The 20506-nt window shown below is 53.2% G+C and overlaps 1 protein-coding gene across 1 annotated transcript; it reads left to right on the top strand.

The window, feature by feature from the left end:
- Positions 1-1004: 1004 nt before the first annotated feature.
- LOC105096077 (PNKD metallo-beta-lactamase domain containing) lies at positions 1005-20506 on the top strand. Its single transcript, XM_031452159.2, has 9 exons — positions 1005-1191; positions 14093-14208; positions 14346-14458; positions 15144-15202; positions 15862-15954; positions 16338-16501; positions 17187-17273; positions 18263-18378; positions 18594-20506. Exons 1-9 carry the CDS (start codon positions 1031-1033, stop codon positions 18765-18767), a joined length of 1083 nt encoding a protein of 360 aa, XP_031308019.1. The 5' UTR covers positions 1005-1030; the 3' UTR covers positions 18768-20506.

A 20506-nucleotide genomic window follows, 5' to 3' on the forward strand; every position in this document is an offset into this window, starting at 1 on the left:
TGTCTTTACAGGTACTTCCAACCTGCTGACCTTAACAACTTCTGGACCCATCCGGAAGGCGGCATGGTGAGGGAGGTGGGTTAGTGATGTGGAAATCCCACTGGGCTTGGGAGTTGGGATACCTTGGGTCCTATTGCTGCCTCTGCCACGCATTGCTGTATAAGTTTGGTCAAATCACTCTCTCTCAGCCTCTGTGGCCTCTTATCTTTCAGGGAATGTTTCACATGTCACCTGTTCAGGGAGGCCCTCTCCCATCTAAATTGGCCCCCTCTGTCCTCCATTTCATTGCACCCTCTGTTTGCTTGCTTTATAGCACCATAATTTGTAATCACACACAGGTAGGTATGTATGTGTATATGTAAACATGTGTATGTATAAACATAAATACATATATAATTATATTTGTTTGCTTATTTGGTTGGTTTCTCCACTAGATTCTAGATGGTAGCTCCAGGAATGCAGACACTGTATCTTTGACCCTTGCATCCTCAGAGCCTGGCATAGTGCCTGGCACAAAGGAGGACACAGAAAATTAATTCAGTGAATGAATAAATGAATGAATGGCAGCTGAACCATGTGATCTCCCAGGTAGCAACCTTCCAGCTGAAAAAGTTTACGAGGCTATGGTTTCCCGCCAAGAGGACCATTCCAGGGCCTCTCCTTGAGTTCCCTGTTGGGGGAAGGTGGGAGGGTATGGGGCCAGCCCGGGACTCTGAAGATTGTATACCGGGATTAGCGCAGGTCAGAGGCCCGCTCCAGCCCCGCCTCCTGGCCGGCCAGCCGGGGGCGGGGCCAGGCCGCCTCCTGCCCTGTGGCACTAGGGGCGTGCGCCCGCCGAGGGTGGCAAGTGGGCGGGTTCCACCGCGAGTCAATGACGGGGCGGGGCCAAAACGCCCCCAGTCCTTCAGCGGGCCGGCGCAGGGGGCGGGGCCCCAACCCCGCAGGTTCCCCGTGTGGGGGCCTCGGCTGAGCCGTCGCCTAGCAACGCCCCGCCCCGCCCCCTGGCCCGCTGCGGGCGCCTGCCCCCAGCATGGCCTGGCAAGGCTGGCCTGCGCCGTGGCTGTGGGTCGCCAGCTGCGGGCTGCTGCTCCTCGTCCTGGTACTGCTCGCGAGCCCCCGCAGCTGCCGAGCGCGGCGGACCCTCCGCGGCCTGTTCATGGCGCGTAGCAAGCGGCTGCTCTTCCGAATCGGGTTTGTGCCGGGCTCTGGCGGGATGCAGGGCTCGGGAAGGCAGACGCGCTGGGAAAGGGGACTGAGGAGGGGTGCCGGAGAAGGGCTTAGGGGTTATGACGGGGTTAGGGCTGGGGGATCTGGGGCCAGAAAAGAGCAATCAGGGAGGCAGGCTGAAGAAGCCACTAACTTGGGGGGATTGAGGAAAAGAAGAAGTTGGGGGTGGAAAATTGGATTAGGCTGGAGAAAGAGATTTGGAGGGGCAGGCCAGAGTAGCCAGAGAAAGGGGGCGTTGAGAGGACATCTGGAGAAAAGAGCCAAATGAGGGGCTGGAGGCAAGGGAGCTGGGAAAAAAGAGCAGGTGCAAGAACACCGGATCTCCCCCCCACCCCAAGTTCCTCCAGTAGGCAGGTGCAGGAAAGCAGGAATGCCTCAGACCATTTAGTGTCACTTGAAACCGCCAGCTCCTTCCATGTGTCCCTGTGCCTCTCCCCATCAATCAGCTCCCCACCACTCAATGTAAGCTTTTCCTTCCCAAGCGAGAGAGTCTCAACTCTGTGGGTCCGTTTGTCCCTTTCCTTCCTTCTCCCTAACCTGGCCTGTGTCAGAAGCCCCAGGCTGTGAAATCCGATCCTAATCACTCCACCTGACTTGCCGATGGTTCTCTGACCTCCAATGACTTTTTCCTTTCTGACCCCCAACCCCATCCCAGTTCTCACTCTTCCCTTCCCCCCGGCTCCTACTCCTTCCTGGGCCAGGCAAGGGTGGTTAAGAAGTTCTGTTCTGCCGCAGAGACACTAAGAAGGCAAGAAGGAGCCACAAGAGGAAGGCTTTCTAGGGCCCCTAATCCCTTCCTGCTACCAACAGGGCCAGGGTGCAAGACCTCAAGCCCCAGTTTAAGGACAGTGATGTTGGGTATGAGAACTGTGGGAGCCCTGGCCACAGGCCAGTTTCGGGGAGGACCTAAGCCGGGAATTTCCTGAGTTTCAGAGACATTGTACAATTCATCCCTTCTCTCCAGACCATCCCAGATATCCCAGAAGCTTCAGCCCTAGGATTCTACTTACACTCAGTCTAAGAAATAGAGATATAAGGGCCCAGTGGGAGAAAAACAGGAAAAACATGAGTGAAGGGTGGAGGGAGAGTCCTCTGTGTGTGCCTTTTGGGGCATTCACATCTCTAATAGCCCAAACATTGGTCACATTCCCGATAATCCTTCAGCTAAGTCACCATTGCTCTGTAAATAGCATTGAAATAATGAGATTTACAAATATTTAAATATCTTCATATTGGGGATTTAAAAAACATTTCTTTTCACAAAGTTCCTGGGAATTGTATAGCTCTATTTGGGAGGGATTTTAAAATCTACTAGCTTTCAAAACTGGTAATGTTGAAGTCATACAGATGGCCTGAGGAAGTGAAAAACAGAAGTTTCCACAAGGAACTGAGATCAGAAGTCCTGAGATCAGAATTCCCAAGATTGCCACCCCAGAACCCTTGAGTGTTCTCAGAACTTGGCATCTGAGAGTTTCTAAATCCCCAAACTTGGAATTCTCAGAGAGCTTCTTTGGAATTCAGTTTTCCTGTGGCTGAATTTCAAGTTTGCATTTGAATCAACTCCCCAAATTTGCAGAGCAGAAGGGCGTGCCAGGAATCAGAATCCCAGATCCGGCCCCTCCAGAGTCTGGGAAACAATCAGTCCAGTCCCTTGGGGGAGAGGCCACTGGCTGCTGGGAGGGACAGGGAGTGTTAGCAGGAAACCGGTTCAGGGAAATGGGCAGGTGTTGATGCCTTGAGGGTGCCTCCAGGAAGGATGGAGCGGGAGGGGGGTGGGAGGGGACAGGACATGATGGGGAGGGGCAGCGTGCAGGGGCACACTCCACCCTAAACATGTGGCCAAGAGGACCACAAATAGAGGATCCTATTGGGACTGAAAAGTGGACGGTGGCAGTAGGAAGCAATGGCGGGGAGAGAGTGGTTGTTGACGTTATCACTAATAATAATAATCACCGCTGTTGACAATGTTATTAAGGGCTTTCCTCAAACATAAGCACCATCGTCTTGGGAGGGGGATAACTGGGTACAATGGAGGGTTGATCTGGGCTAATCTGAGGTAGACTCATGCATTTGGGACTCTGCAGGGCCTAGGAGGCAGTGCAAGCAGTAGTTAAGCACATAGCATGCAGGGTCAGACCGATCTACTTTTGAATCCCAGCTTTGTGGCTTAGTAGCCATGTGACCTCAGACAAATAACTCAGCCTCTCTGTGCCTCAGTTGTTTACATCCATAAAATGGGAATGCCAACTGTGCCTACCTCACAGGGCTACTGTAAGGATCAAATGAAATTGTGCACATAATTACACAGGGCCCGGCGTGTAGTAAGTGCTCAGGAAATGTTAGCAATTTCTCATTCTGTAGCATGGGGGATGGGTGAGAGGTAGAGTACATGGCGCCGGGCCATGGCTCTTTCTGGAGCTTCCTTACATGCTTCTGTCTTCCAAGCCTATCCTGCCCACCACCCAGCAGGAAATCCCACATCCCTTCATTCATTCAGGGAACCCCTGACTGCCCTGGGTCAGGATTGTGGGATCACTGATACGAGCATAAAATGGTTGCTGTTCTCAAGGAGTTGGGGAGAGGAGCATGTGAGCAGAGCCCTAACTGGAAGGAGGCAGGGCATGACAGTTTCCCCGGGAGTGACAGAGTATGCCCAAGGATGCTGGGATCAGGAGTGTGTGCTCCCCAACGTGTGCCCTCTGCTTTGTGCCCCACTTCCCCTTTGCCTTCTCAGTGGTAGTTGAGGAGAGTTGAGTAGATAACGAGCCCTGAGCAGAGCCCCTATCTGCAGAGTAGGGGTGAATGGGGAACCAGGCTGGGCAGGTGCTTGCGTGCATGCAGGGCTGGGCATGTCTTGCAGAGCTGAGAAAGTGGATGGTGGCAGCCTCTGAGGATGGACAGTCCTAGCTGACAAAGCCCTTCCACCCTCCATGACCAAGCGCCCTCTTCATTCCTTGACATAGAGGATCTTGCTTGAACCTCCTGCCCCAAGTAAAACCAGCTATCCCGGGACAAACCTTGCTTGCTCCACTTCTGCAAGTGGAAACTCCTTCTCTAGGGTCAGTTATGCCCACTGGCTTGATTTCAATGGATGTAAGGTTCCTGAGCTGAAAGCCCTTGAGTAAGTAACCCGCTGGCCCAAATGAAGGTCGTGTAGAGGCAGTGGGCTGGGCCACCACGGGACCTTGGAGAGCTGCAGCGCCAGCATCCACAGTGGCCCCTCTGCTCTCCCCCGACCCAGCTTCCCCTCTGCTGCTGAGTTCATTTCCAAAGCATGACTCCAAACAGGTGCCCCCTTCCCCAGGCCACTTTGCCTACAGAATAGAGTCCCCACTCTTCACCAGCCCTTTGAAGGCTTCCCACACCCCCTCCAGACTGTCCAGCCCCATCTTCCCCAGGCCGTGTGTCATCTTTCTGTAATTCCTGTCTAGGGCCTGCGAGACCTTTCTTCCTCCCTGCATCCCTACTTGTCAAATATGTGGTTGCATTGTCAGAGCTGATCTTCAAAATATATCCAAAATCTGAATACTTATCCCCACCTCTGCTGCTACAATGTTGGGCCAACCCATGGTCACCTCTCACCTGACCTCCTCAATTGACAGCTTCCGTCAGCCCTTTGTACCCTCAAAGCATTCTCAGCACAGCAACCAGGATGAACCTGTTAAGATTCAAGTCAGAAACGGGTCACTTCTCTGTTTAGATCCCTTCAAATTGCTCAAAGGCCCAGAGTGACCTGCCCATCCCCTACCTCACCTTGTATGCCCTTCACCTTTCTCCTTCCGGCTTCAACCTCAAACACTCTGAAACAGTCTCACCTCCAAGCCCTTCTGTTGCTGTTCTCTCTCACTAGAACCTTCTTCCCCTAGATAGTCTCATGGCTGTGCCTTGGTTCCTTCAGGACTCTGCTCAAATTTCACCTTGTTTAGAGAGGCCTGCCCTGACCACCCTGTGTAAAAATAGCGGTGCCCTCACCCCTGTACTCTCTTACTCCACCCTGCTGTATTCTTTTCCATGGTACATGTCATCGTTTCTCTCCCCAACCAGAATATAAGCCACATGAGGGAAGAAACATTTTACTACTGTATCCCAGCTTCCAGAACAGTGCCTGGCACAGAGTTGGCCCTTATTAAAGTGTTTTTGAATGAATGGAAAGCTTGGCCCAGGTGCCACCTCCTCCACGATGCCTGCCCAGCTTCCCCAGCCAGAATTCATCTTTGCCTCCAAAGTGACCCCTGGCACTGTTTCCCCTCCTAAAGCTTTCATTGCATATTCTTCCTCATTCTTGCATTAAGTGTTCACAGGTGTGATTCCCTCACTGGACTGCCACAGGCCTAGCCCAGGGAACAGGACTAAATCAAGAGGGCCTGGGACTGGGGTGATGGAGAGTGGCAGGGGAAGGCGAAAGAAATAGCTTAAAACTAAAACCAAAGGAAACCCGGGGGCCTCAACTGAGCAGGTGGCCTGGGATTTGAGGCAAGGAGACAAAAATAATCCAGGCCTCCCGCTCAGCACTGAGAAATGGAGGAGAGGCCGCCAGCAGTGACTGTGCCTCTGATCCCGAGAGCCCTCAGCAGCAACTCCTCCTCCCTCTGGGAAAGATGGGTGACATCTGGAGGGGGCTGCGAAGTCTGCGGAGGACTGTGGTCTCCCAGTCAGGCCTGTGTTTTGACCTGTACAGGCACGGTCCCACAACTGGGCTTGGGGAAGTTGTCCCTGCTACCCTGCAGACCTGCTGGCAGCTTCAGGAAACTCTCACCCTCTAGGGCCTTTTAGCTGTCTCATATTCTTCACTTTCTTCAGGTTTGAGAAAGTGTGAAACATTGAACAGCTCAATTTGTTCCTGAGGGGCCTCAGAGCAGGCTCCACTCCAGCAGGACTCTGTGTCCTGGTGACCATCCAGGTCCCTCGGCCCTCAGACAGGCATTTCCGGTTTGGTTTCATAAAGATTGCCTGTCGCTGCTCAGATGCAAAGCCTAGGCATGCTGGGTCCTGGGGGGCATGACAGGAGAAGCCCAAAGCACCCAGTGCCAGAGGCCTCCCAGCCTGGGCTGGCCTGTGATCCCAGTAGAGTCCAGGGCCAGATCCCAGCTGGGACAGACAACCCTCCAGCCTGTCTCAGGGCTGCCTGGATGACGAGACTGCCTGAGGGAGGAGGGGGAGAAGAGTTCATTGTGTGTTCTCTGCTGCAGGTCAAAAGGAAGGGGTGGGGGAGAGGCTGTGTCTCACTGTCCCCAGCTGTCCCATATGGCCTCCCATGGGGCTGGAGGTTCAGACTCAGATACCAGAGAAGCCACACTCTGGTTCAGTGAGGCGAGGAGTGAAAGGTATGCCCATGACCCCTCACTGGGATGGCTGGTGCTGTGTCTTGCAGCCCTGACCCCATAGGGAGGGTCCCTCAGGCACCTTCAAGGCCGCCCCCAGGCCTGCTGCCGACTTCAGCCCTGCCCTGCACAGTGTTTTTTCTGTCTCCCATCTGGGTCCCAGAGGACCAATTAGGAAACTTTCTTTTCTTTTTGGTGAGGTGACAGTGGGTGGTTCTGGGCCACAGAACTGCTGAATCAGAATTCAGGAGGGGGGCAGCATAGCAAAAGAGGAAAAAGTCAGAATCTTTGTTTTGTCAGCACCCGCAGATCATTCTGATGCATTCTGGTACATTCTGACCCAGCCTGGAGAGCCTATGGCAGAGAGTTAAATCCCACATCAGGCCCTGCGGGGGTTGCTGGAGGGAGGGTGGTCAATGTCATCTTGTAAGTCACGTGAACTTTCTGGGCTCAGGTGCGCTTTCAGAGAGGAGGAGTGCTCAGATAAGAGATAGAAGACCGAGTTCTTCCCTGGGCCTCATTCACTTTTGCATTTTCCCATCTTTTCCCCTAAATTCTCTTCTCCATCTGGCTCACGATGCTCCCTGTGGAACCATCCACCCAGTCTAAGTCCAGGATGGAGAATCGCAGAGCTCAGATTCAAAGGGGTCTTCAGGACTCTCCGGTTCTCCTGAGAGCCACGGGCGTCTCTGACCCTCTGCAGTCCTTGGCAAAATGCTGCCTACGTAACGAGTTGGTCTAGGGAGAGAATTCACAGCGTTCACCAGATTCTCAAAGGGGTCTGTGTCTCAGAGACTAAAACTAGTGCTCCAGGAGGTTCCAGAGGCCAGGCCCTGGGCTTCGTGTCTGGGACTCTGTAACCACTCTGACAGATCAGCTTTCCCAGCAAAGGGCCTCAAAGAGTTGGGTCTGCCCCCAAATAGTCCAGGCTCATTCATCTCCTCCTATCCTCTCTTGGGACTTGGGGAAGATTTTAGCGGTTAAGAGGGTGGACTCTGGGGTCAGCGGGGTGAATCTCTGCCCCACCACTCACTGCTCTGTGATTCTGAGCAAATAAATCCCTTCCCACTCTTTGGGCTTCATTGTCCTTGTCTGTAAAATGGAGAAAATAATAGTCCCTGCCTCAGGGTTGCTTGGAAGATGACAGGAAATAATTGATGGGAGGCACTTCTTAGCTCACAGGTGGAGTCTAGGAAAGCTGTGGAAAAGGTCAATATTATTAAAGTTGAGGCCAATGGGCTCCAGAGAGACACTCTGATCTGTACAGGCAGAGCCAGGACTGTGACTCCCTATCCAGCCCAGACCCGAGGGCCAGGGAAGTTGGGATTTTGTGCCCCAGTGACACAGCCCCACCCATGCCCTTGGGTCTAGGTGACCTGCTTAACAGAGGTCTGTGGGTAGAACCCGGAGAGGGGAGGGACTTGGAAGCAGGTGGGTGAAGTGGGGCGTGAGGGGGGAGGGGAAGGAAGAGCAGGGGCCAAGGAGGCAGTAACCCGGGCACTGGACGCCCCCGCTGGGCTTCACAGGGTCTGCCAACCTGGCACGGGGCCAGCGGCATGGGGCCTCAGAGTTGGCAGTCTGCTTTCTGTGCCCAGTTGCTTCAATACCCGCATGCCTGGCCCTACACTGGCCTTTCCTGGTCACTTAGCCAGCATTTTGTGAGTACCAGTTCTATGCTGGGGGCAGCCACAGGGGTGCAGAGGAGCCGTAAGGAGCAGGCTGGTGACCACCTCCCTGCTGCATGGTGCTGATTAGGGCACCAGGTAGAAGCTGATAAGGTCCAGCCCTGAGGCTCTTAGCTCCTCCCCGAGGCTCGGGGAGAGGCTGACTGCTCCAGATGGAGCAAAGGAAGGCAGCTTTCTGCTAGGATAATCAGGAGCCGGATTTGAGCCCAGCCCTGAAGGACACTTAGAATTCCAGTAAGTAGAAAGGCCTAGAGGGTATTCCAGGCTGAGACCTGTGGGAGCCAGAAAGGACTGCCGGTCTGAAATTTTAGTGAGTTATTTCAAGCATTCAAAAGAAGACAGATAATAGAGCAATTCCCCTACCTCCCAGCTTAAGAAAGAAAATCTTATAGACCCTCTGAAGCCTGGTGCCCACTCCCCAGCTCACCTCTTCTTTGCCCCTGAGTTAACCCTGCTAACATGCACGTTAGCAGACTGTCCCCTCAGCGGCCTTTATTCTTTTACTACGTACATCTGTATCCCTAAACAATACAAATGATGGTTTTGCAGGCCTTGGCATTTTACATAAATATTGTCAGGTTGTCTGGCTTCTCTGTTAGCTCAACCTTATGTGTTTGAGTTTTGTGCAGGCTGAGAGCTAATGTGCTGGATCATTCACTTTCCTGGCTGTGTAGTTTCCCATGGTCTGAATATATCACTGTGTATTTATCCATGAACTATTGACAGACATTTAGGGGTCTCTGCTTGTTTGCTCTCTGAACACAGGGTTTTCACTGGGCAATATAGGGGAAAGGGGCAGAGATTTACCTGCTCCCAGTTCACAGAGGGCCTGATGAGGGGCTGGACACTCGCCTGTCAGCAGCAGGGGGCCACTGAAGGCTTTTGAGTAGAAGCAGATCACAGTCAAAGGTGGGGCTTTAGGAACTTAAATGTTTGCTGATGGTTTGCAGTTTGGTTCAGAAGCAGAGAGCTGGATAAAGGAAGCTTTGGTCAGGGCCCAGCTAAGAGCTTCTAGGGCTTGTTCCCAGGGGTGAGTCCATGTGGTGGGGGTGGAAAGAGAAATTGAAAGGAATCCTGTTTGGGTCACGTATGCTGGGGAAGGGGTTAATTGGGTGCTCAAGTTGTGTAACTAGGAGGCTGACAGGGCCTTTCCCAGAAAGAGAGGCTGTAGGAGGAAGAGCTGACAAGCACGGTCATGGACTCTGGTGACTGTGATACAGCCAACCAGCAGATGGAGGAGGAGCCGGAGCTCAGGGACTTGAGAGAGTCATGAAGAAGTCATTGGGCCCAGGACTGGGCCCAGGAAGAGTGGCCCGGCATCCCTAGTCCTCAGGCCCCTCCCCCTGCTCTGCACAGTGATCCAGACCTCAGGCCCACCAGGGCCACCCTGTCCTGCCCCCGCCTCCAAGCCTGGCACGGATCTCAGGTCTGGCAGCCACCCCCACCTTTCTCCATCTCCAACACCTGCTCTGGTACAGGCCCTTGTCATCTCCACCACCTAGTGACTTGGTTCTCCTGCCACCTCCCACTCTGCTCCCTTTCACTGTACCCTCTGCACAGCAGCTGAGCAAGCTCTTAGAAAGGGAACTCGGAGCATATGCTTCCCCACTTGAAAACACACCAGCAGTTTCCCACTCCCTGTCCGTGGCCTGGCCTCTGCCCACCTCACTGACTCCTTCTCTGGCAGTTCCCGCCCCTTCTGTCCCTGCCTAGAGACTTCGAAGCCTCCAGGCAACTCCTAGAACACGCCCTACTCGTGCCTGCCCTGGGGTGTTGGTGCTGCACCGCTCCACCTACCCCTGGACAGTCTACGCTACTGGCTCCCTCTTCTGTCTTTTCCCAGCTCAAGTGTCCCCATCAGAGAAGGGGACTTCCCCGACCACCGTCTACAGTAAGACATATTCCCTTCAGATGGCAGTGAACTGCTCGCCAGTTGGTTGTTTTTTTTCCAGTTTAGTGTCTGTTGGCTGCTCTTCTCACTACGTTGGCAGGGAGCCATCTGCCTTGTTCTCCTCCATCTGCACCCTGTCCAGCATGTACTGTAAATATTTGCTAAATATAGCCAGTGAAAGAGCAGGGCTTCTTTGCGCACAGTCCCTGCCCTCGTGCATCTTGACCTTCACTGGGGGACAAAGCCCTTATGATAAGCATCCAGTAAGGGAAGATGGGGAACATTGACTGGTCCCTCCCAGATGCGGACAGCCATGTGGTAGCAGCTGTAAGGGGTGCCTGGCTGAATTTGGGAAGGAAACAGCAGTTGCTAAACACCTTCCACCCACCAGGCCCTTGGAAATGTTAACATTTGTCATCTGGTTTTAAGTCACTTAATCTTCACACAGTCCTGCAAGGTAAGTCATGGTACCACCATTTTCTAGATGAGGACCCTGATCTGTGAGACCATTGACTTGCCCAGAGTCTCAGAGCAAGAATGGGCCAGGCCATGACTAGAACCCAGAGGTTTCTGTTGCCAGAGCCCCTGTACTTTCCATAAGCCTGAGGAGGAAAAAATGAATTTGGGAACAGGACTCTGGGCATGGATGTGAGGTGGTGCCGGGGTACAGAGGAAAGGGTGATTTTATTTTTTTATTTATTATTTTAAACCTTTCATTTTGAAATCATTTCAGACTTGCAGAATTTATACAAAGAATTCCCACATACCCCTCACCCAGCTCCGCCAAATGTTAACATCTTTCATAACCACAGTACAGTGATCAAAACCAAGAAATTAACTTCCATACAAACTGTTAACTACTCTCTAGACTTCACTGAAATTTCATTGTCCCCTCACATTCTTTTTCTGGTCTAAAGTCCAATCCAGGATATTTAGGTGATTCCATCCAATCCCCTTTGGTTGTGCATCTGTGTTGTGGCTAACCTCTGTCTTTTGGACAGCACAGCAGGGAGAAGGAGAGAATTAGCAACCCCCACGAGCTCCCGCCCTCCCTCTGGGGGATTTTGCCCGTTCTTGGTGAGCCTCCCCGAGACTCTCACACGGCCTGCTCCCTTACTTCTTGGAAATGTCACCTCCTCAAAGAGGCCTTCTGTGACTACCAGACAGAATAGCAGCTCCTGTCCTCATTCTCCTTTTGTCCTGTTTATTTTGTCATCTTCACTTGACAATATGGTTATTATTCTGTCTGTCCCACTAGAATATAAGCTGCAAGAGGGAGAGGACTCTGCCTTGTTCATTGTGTGCCCACCGTGGGCTGACAGCAAGGCCTCACTAAATACTGTGGAATGAGTGAAAGTATGAAGTGGCTGAAATGGATTTAAAAATAAAACAAAGAGGGCTTACGAAAAACAGGCATAAAGACAAATAAAGGATGGCAAAACCCCTGCACGGTGTGTCCAAATTCCCCACTGATACAAGTGCATGGGAGCACAGAGCCAGGACAGCAATGGTTCACCTTTGTGAATTGTCTCTAGAATTGTTTCTAGAAACCTGTAAGATTTGAATTGTTTCTAGAAACCTGTAAGGTTTTGATCAAATTGCAGACAAATCGGCTAGCTCTTCCCGAAGGAGCCTGAGAGATGCCCCCTCCCCAACATAGACATGGTAAACCCCTGTAGGGGTTTAGGGTCTTTCAACCACATCCTCACCATGACTTTTTGGTCTTAGGCTTAATCAGCCAGAATTCCACCCCCTTTTCTGACTGCCTTGCTGTGTAACCCTAAGCATTGACTGACCCTAGCCCCTCCCCAGCCTTGGTTGCCCTCCCAAGAGCCCAGGGCCTGAGACAGCTCCTGCTCATACTTCCCAGGGCCCAGTGTAAAATGGAATTTGGAGCCTCCCAGAAGCTGAGTTAATTGACCTGAAAAACCCTTATCAAAATGTCAAAATGTACTTTGGTACTGAGTCCTTCACTGCTTCCATCACTTAAAAGTTCAAAGTTGAAAAATCTTTATAGAAAGATTATATGTATGTATATACACACAAAATATTTGCTAATCACTTTGGATTTTTTTTCCTGATTTGGAGAAAACTTTGATTACTAAATACTTAGGGACTATTATTAAAATCATATTCATAGAAATAAATTATTCCTGTTCTGAAAAAAAAAGCAAGAAAGAGGTGCCATGATCTCTCTCTTGACTTGCAGTGATGTTTTTAATTTGCTACTTAATGTCATTCTGAGTAGAGAAAGATTAAAAATCTCAATGATTAGCATGAATTATGCCATTCATTAGATACCCTGCCATGGCAGTTTTTAATGCAAATATAAATACATTTAACTCATATGTGGAATCCCTGAAACTACGTAACACATTTCTTAGCTTGTATCCAGGAATGGGTCGTGTTCTCATCAGAACAGTGGAAGTGTGGTGGCACAGAACTAGCTCAGCTGTTTTCATTTCACTTCTTTTATTATTATTATTATTATTATTTTTATTATTTTATTATTTTATTATTATTATTATTAATTTGGGGGGAGGTAATTAGTTTTATTTATTGATGGAGTTTTAGGGGAGGTACGGGGGGTTGAACCCAGGACCTTGTGCATGCTGAGCACCACTTGAGCTACCACTTGAGCTACATCCAGCCCGCTTCATTTCACTTCTTGATACACACACATTCTGCCAGCGCTCCCTGCCTTCAGCTCTCAGATGAGCAAGGAAGGGCTGGAAGGAAAAGGACATGTTGGTTGCCCCTTTCCCTTTCCTTTTGTAGCAGCACTCGCAGCCTCAGTAGTGGGACCCGACAGGGAAGTAACATGATAAGAAACGACACCATAGGGTTTCCTCGGTCATTTTTGTTTCTTAGAACATCATTGCCTTCTTGATGCATTTGAAGTAAATTTTGGTTCGAACCAAAAGCGTGGCCTCTCAGGCTAGCCAGTACCCACCATCCCCCGTTACTCATCTATACTCACCCTGAGTCTTGAATTTCCACCCATGGTGGGTGCACCAGAATTCTGTGCTCGGGGGTGTTGCAAATGTGCTGTGTAGGGAGAAGCAGCAAGGAAACAGGGTGGACACATGTTATCTCGAGTGCATGTCCTTTTGTCCCATCAGACTGCACTTATAAGACACAAGTTCAAAGAGAAAATCACTGAGAATTTCAAGATGGCCACAGCAGAGTATTATACCAAGTGGAGGGCCCTATGTGACGGCCGGGTTGAATCACTGTGAAGCCAGCCCTGCGTGCTGGCATCCTGTATTTGGTGGCCTGTCACTCGCAAGTCCCCTCCATTCCTTGTGCCTCCTTTTCACTGTGTAGCCTGAGATGGCCTGGAATGGTGGCAGTTGGAGGGAGGCAGTTGGTCAGCCTGTCCAACCTCACCTCTGCCTGTTTCCTCCACCAAACAGCCAAATAGAACTTTCTATAGTCTCCCTGCTTCCTGGCCTTGGCCTGTTGTTTCCTCTACCCCAGTGATTCTCAGAATTGTGGTCCCTGGGCCAGTAGCTTCAGCACCAGCTGGAGCCTGTTAGAGATGCAAATTCCGGGGCCCCATATAGACCTGCTGAGCCTCAAACGTGGTGGTGGGGCCACTGAATCTGGTCTTCACCTAGCCCTGTGCAGGGTTGTGACGCACCACTGCTCTTCCTAAAATATTCTTCCCATCTCCTTTCAGCTTCCTAACTCCTATACTCCCTTCACCAAATAAACCCCTCACCCTCTGGGTCTCTTCTGTGAATTCCTTACTTCACATCTCCCCTGGTGAGCAGCGAGCTCAGAGTCTGTCTCATTGTCCTTCTTGTCCTGAGCACTAAGCAGGGCAAACAGTAGGCACAAGATAAGTGATGGTGAAGTTGCATCGACTCAGGGGGTGACCAAGGGAGTGGAGACGTGGGGCCTGGGCATCACGGAGGGTCCAGGGCTTGGGGAGTGGGGCTGAGCACAGACATCCCACCCTGCAGGTACAGTCTGTACACCCGCACCTGGCTCGGGTACCTCTTCTACCGCCAGCAGCTGCGCAGGGCTCGGAATCGCTACCCCAAAGGCCACTCCAGAACCCAGCCCCGCCTCTTCAATGGTGAGCTCTGGACAACTTGAGCCAGCATCGCCCCAAGCTGTGCCCCTCCACCCTCCCTGCCTACTCCCCATCTCATACCCCCGACTGCTGGGCTCCCTGCCCCATCACCCTACCCACAGCCCATTTTTGTTCCCCAGGAGTGAAGGTGCTTCCCATCCCTGTCCTCTCTGACAACTACAGCTACCTCATCATCGACACCCAGGCCCGGCTGGCTGTGGCTGTGGACCCTTCAGACCCTCAGGCTGTACAGGTGAGGGGAGGACAGGGGCAGGGGTACCTGGGGTCACCTGGAGGACTGACAGCTTCTCCTTGTTGGAAAGAGGCTGACCCTGCCCTCTGCCAATGGCATGTTCCCTCTCCCAGTGCACTCACACACAGACAACATGTACACACAGAGACCCCCACAGACACAGCATCGGGGAGGGGTCAGTGCCCAGGGCTTGGCTGGAGGAAGCGGGGGGGGGGGCATGTGGAATCAGAGCCAGAGGGAAAGCAGTGCTGACCCGGGGCTCGTGGTCTAGGGAGCTTGCTTCTGTCTCACTCTCTGTAGCCTCCTTTCTGACCCTCGCTCTTCTCTCCCTGCCTCTGTCCGTCATGTCTGGGTCTCTCCATCATTCCCTCCATTCCCTCTGTGTGTGTGTCTGTGTGTGTGTGTGTGTGTCTGTGTGTGTGTGTGTGTGTCTGTGTGTCTGTGTCTGTGTCTGTGTCTGTGTCTGTGTCTGTGTCTACCCCATCACGAGGCCCCCTCTCACACGCGCCCATGCTGGGGCTCAGTGGTCCCCTCTCCCCAGCCCTCTCTTCCCCACCCCGCCTCATTCTCTAGCCTCCCTCTCAGCTCTCTCTGCTTTCCTCTCCTCTCCTCTCCGCCCAGCACCCACACCCCTGTCTCCCTCTGCCTCCTGCTCCTCAGTCTAACTGCCTCCTCTCTCCCCCAGGCTTCCATTGAAAAGGAAGGCGTTACCTTGGTTGCCATTCTCTGTACCCACAAGCACTGGTAAGAGCCTGAGTTGGAGGATCTGGGTGCAGACTTTCTTCCCTGGCTGGTACTTGCCCCGCCTGGGCTTGTCAGGACCGAGTCCCATGAGAACAGACTGGGCTGAGGGTCAGGAAGTCAGGATAGGTGGGCACCCACCATCCTCGTGAAGTCCCTGGGTCCCCAGCAGACAGGGAGGGGGAGGGGCAGTTCTCTCACCCTCCACTTATCAGGCTCCTAAAGCCCGGGAGGAGGGCATGGCGGCCATTTATCTGTCATCCTGTGGGCATGTGTGTGGGGCATGGGCAAACCTTGTGATCTCTTCAGAGAGGTTATAGTCCAATAGGTGAGACAGCCCTGCATGCAAGTGTACAGTGATGACAAACAATAACAACTGTGGCAGTTGGTATGAGGTACAGGGGGCAGAGGTAACAGGTTGGGTGTGATCAGATTCACTTGGAGGAATTAGAGGCTGATGACCCTGGAGCTGAGAGCCCAGAATATCAGTTGGCATTATTTGTTGATGGGGTGAGGGGTGGCAAGTTGTGGGGACAATATTCTGGGCAGGAGAACAGCTTGAACAAAGGCCTAAGGAGGTGTAGACAGCCTGGTTCAGCCCAGAAGCCAGGAGGCCCAGTACAGTGGCCCCCCAAAGCCCGTCTGTCTCTGCCATTCTACAGGGACCACAGTGGAGGGAACCGTGACCTCAGCCGGCGGCACCAGGACTGTCGAGTGTATGGGAGCCCTCAGGATGGCATCCCCTACCTCACCCAGTAAGTCCCTGACCCCGGGATGGGATGGCCCTACCGTGGGCCCTCTCCCTCACCCCATCCTTCAGTCACATGTTTCAAGGGTATCAGCAGTTGGATCTTTGCTGATGACCTTCCAGGCCCTTACAGAACAGATCATAGCCCATCTGAAGACAGGCACTGCCCCTCCCCTAACTGACCCAGCCATAGCCCTCAAAAGAGAGAGAAGGGAGGACTTGGCCCCAGGAATTCCCACCCTTGGCACTAGGGGTACCTTCTCCCTTCTCTCTCTGGTGGGGAAACTCCCCTCCTACATATTGACCATTCGTTTGGGCCTGGGCAGGGGCGGGGGAGGGAGGATCAGCATGGTACAAGCTCTAGTGCCATCTCTCCACTATTGCTCTCAGTCCCCTGTGTCATCAAGATGTGGTTAGCGTGGGACGGCTTCAGATCCAGGCTCTAGCCACCCCTGGCCACACACAAGGCCATCTGGTCTACCTGCTGGATGGGGAGCCCTATGAGGGTCCCTCCTGCCTCTTCTCAGGGGACCTGCTCTTCCTCTCTGGCTGTGGTGAGTCCTCCAAAAAGGGAAGAGGGAGGAGGGGGACAGGAGGGAAAGAGGCCAAGACAGGGGCCCAAGGACAGCCACAGTCCCATGCAGCGCATGAAGACTTTGGTTTCAGCACACACGTTGCCTTGGCCAGTTACTCCCACCTATGTACCTTGATTTTTATTTATATCCTCATGACTTCCTGCAGGGGATGAACAGAGTGAAACAATGCCTGTAACTGAGTACAGACCTAGAGGGGTGTTTGTTTCCACTGAGTAGAGCCTGGCAAGACTAGTTACAAAAAGCTGAAACCTCTGCATGAGAGGGTGATCTGCAGGTGAGGGGATCACAGGTCCCAGGCTGCATGGAGTCCCAGAGGCAGCACAGGCAAAGAAAGAAGTGCTCCATGGAAAAGAGCAGGCCTACATCTACTGGGCTTGGGGCCATTAGAACTCAGCCTAAATGTTCAGCACCCCTTCTCCATCCACATGTCAATATGTGCAATGGAGGCCTTTAAGTGGGCTCATCAGGGGTGAACATTTGGGCTCAGCTCCCAGGGGGAGGGAAGGAGTAGCTGCCTGGGGTGGGCATGGCAGGGGCACCACTGAGGGCTGGTCCCCACCCGTGCAAGCTGGTCCCCACCCCATTCCATGTACCTTACCATGCTTGTTATCATATACCTTATACATACCCTCGACCCTACCAGGACGGACCTTTGAGGGCACCGCAGAGACCATGCTGAGCTCACTGGACACCGTGCTGGGGCTGGGGGACGACACTCTGCTGTGGCCTGGTGAGGTGCCCCTCCCTCTTCTCCCAGCCCCTCCTAACCCTGGAGGTTAGGCTGACCCAGCTCCTGGCCCAGAGGTGACACAGCTCCACCTCTGGTGGCTCCTGGGAGCCAACTCTAGCAGTGGGGATAGAGTTGCCTTCTTTTGGGGGTACTGGCTCTGTAACACCTCTGCTTCTTAAGCCAACTGCCCCTGCCAGCCAGCTCACAGCCTCTTGGGAGCCATTTAGGCCCCGGAGCATCCCTGGGAGGTGGCTGATTTTTCATAGCCAGAGTCTAGAACAGAAAATAGCCTTTGCTTGATGAGCAAAGAGAAGCTAGTAAATCCACTCTGCATGGATCATTGCCTGCATTCATATCCACAGAGCGCGCATCCATCATCCATCGTCTGTACACACATACATAGACTATCCATCCATCCTATGTACGTGCATGTGTATACTGCACAGGCACAGTTTCTAAAACATGTTCACTAATATCTCAGTTAATCCTTAGAACATATATTCATCCATTCATTCATTCAACAGATACTTTATTGAGCACCTAACATGTAGCAGGCTCTGTTCCAGGCACTGGGAACACATAATGTTCTAGTGGCGTTATTATTTTCTCTACTTGCCAAATGAGAAAATTTTGGCTGAGAGAGGTGACCTGACTGAGGTAGCACGGCTGGGCAGAGGCAGACTCAGGGCTAGAATGCAGGTCTCCTGGCTCCACATCTGGTAGTTTTCCCCTTGAACTGTGCTCGCTTCGGCAGCACATATACTAAAGTTTTCCCCTTGAACTGCTTCTGCCTCTTCACTCATGGCTGGCTTGTGCCCACATTTAGAGAAGCAACTCCACGTGGCTGGGGCTTTCCTGGTAGCCCTGCCCCTCCTTCCTGGTAGTTGGGTATCCATAGGCCCAGACTGGAGGGTGGTGAGGAGAACTTTTTCTAACCACACCACCAATCCCTCTCTGCCCTGTGTCTTGGCCCCCATGGCCTTCCCTAGGTCATGAGTACGCAGAGGAGAACCTGGGCTTTGCAGGCGTGGTGGAGCCTGAAAACCTGGCCCGGGAGAGGAAGATGCAGTGGGTGCAGAGGCAGCGGATGGAACGCAAGAGCACGGTGTGGGGCTGGGGGTCTAGGAGGGGCTGTGGGCATTCCCCAGCAGGACCCCTTCTCTGCTGAGCTGGGACCAATGGGCCCCAGAGGCCCCTCCCCAGAGCTCTTCCAGTGAAAACTCCTGGACCCTGGGATGGGGCAGGGGGTAGGGAGGCTTCCCTTGTTGGGTCTATTCTCCAGATTCTCCCCATGAAACCCAGGTGCTTCTCCTCCCGCAGTGCCCATCCACCCTAGGGGAGGAGCGTGCCTATAACCCGTTCCTGAGGACCCACTGCCTGGTGCTGCAGGAGGCTCTGGGGCCAAGCCCAGGCCCCACAGGGGACGATGGCTGCTCCCGGGCCCAGCTCCTGGAGAAGCTCCGCCAGCTGAAGGACCTCCACAAAAGCAAGTGACCCCAGCCCAGCCCAGCCCGCCCCCCATGGTGGGGAGGCCACCCATCACCACACCACACCATCCCTCTCATTGCTGCCAGCACCACCTCCATCGGCCCATCAGTGGGCACCACCCCCCAGCACTGGTCGGGGCAGAGGAGGGATGAGGCGATGAGACCCTGAGGCCGAGAGGAAGGGGGCTGATCGAAGCCTTGGAGACTCTGTCGGGGGAGGCTGAGACATCAAGGGCAGAGCTAATTAGGAGGCTCCCCTCCTCACCTCCCTTTTCCCTGAGATGGCAGTGAGGTCGTGGAGACCTCACTCACTGTGGCCCCTGGAATCAGGCCGCAGGAGCCATGAATAGGTTGAATCCATCTTCCCCTTCCTCCCATCCAGAATGGGAAAGAAAGTCGCTCCCCCAAAGTCACCTGAGGTGTGATGCCTTGGAGAAACTGTCACTCAGAGGGGCACCTGGGCTCTAGTTTCCCAAGACACTGCCCCTCCTCCCCCAGCCTCCCTGCCCAGTCCCAACCTGTCCCCCATGAAGGCGTTTTTCAAACAGAGCCATTTCTAAGCAAGAAGAAAGGGCTGGAAGCCTGGCTGTGGACAATCTCTGCCTCGGTGACTCCCCTACAGCCTGGAAGGGACAGGGTCCTGGTTGCCAAGGAAACTTAACCTCAGGCTGAGGAGGCGCCAGGAGGCTGGGATTGCAGCCCCCAGTCTTGCAGGTCACACACTCGGCACAGCTGGCCTGGCCCCGCCCAGTGGCCTCTACCCCTGCCCTGGGCCAGCAGGGTTGTTCCTTCCCAGGGGACAGACAGCTATTGTCTGCCACGGCTGCCATGGTTTTCTCATTACGGTCCTTATTCTTAGGAACTTCTGCTTTATCCTCAACCCTTTCTGCTTTTAGTTAGTTAAGACATTCATCTGGCCCTCTGCAGTTTGCCAAGGACATTCCCATGTCATTTCTCGTTTGGCCCCTGGCCCCATCCTGGCGGGGGAAGGGGGTCTGCACAGCAGAGAGATGAAATCAAAAGCTGGACAGCTCTCAAGTCAGTGGCAGCTTCCAGGACCCTAGGCCTGGGCCCTTCCCCTCTGCTCAGCCCTCCTTCAACTCAGCCCTTCTGGCCTTGGGTCTACGTCCCTTTGGGGCCACAGTGAGGACCCTGATGGTCCTCGAGCAAGCATACCTTGGCTCAACCAGTAGCCTTCTCTTCCTGGGTCAAAGCCTTCCCTCAGACTCTGCTTACCTCTGGGGAGCCTCTGAGATGCCCCCTGCCCTCAGTTTCCCCTCATCATCCTGCTGCTGCCTCCCTCTCCAGCCACAGCCTTTGGTACCAACTCTAGCAATACCCCCAGGATAGTTCCCCACCCCTCAAGACATGCAGTTTCATGCCTCTGTGCCTTCGCTCATGCTGTTTCTTCAGACTGGAATGCCTTTCCCCCCGCTCCTCCTGCCTTGTCTGCCTGGCAAACACCTATTCATCTCTCACAATCCCCTACAAAGGCCCTCTCCTCCCGGAAGACCACCCCCATACCCCTCCCCACCTCCAGGCTACCTCTGCTCTTTGTAAATGCTTCTCTTGTGGCACTTATCACACTGTAATTTACTTGTTTACACGTTTGTCTCCCCTTCTAGACTGTGAACCCTTCAGGGCATGGACTGTATCTTATGCATCGCTGTATTTCTGCGCCTAGCACGGTGCCTGGCACACAGTAGGCGCTCAATAAATGTTGAATGAAAGAATGATTTAACCAAA

This window comes from Camelus dromedarius, chromosome 4, assembly GCF_036321535.1.
Source record: "Camelus dromedarius isolate mCamDro1 chromosome 4, mCamDro1.pat, whole genome shotgun sequence".
Classification (NCBI taxonomy): Eukaryota; Metazoa; Chordata; class Mammalia; order Artiodactyla; family Camelidae; genus Camelus; species Camelus dromedarius.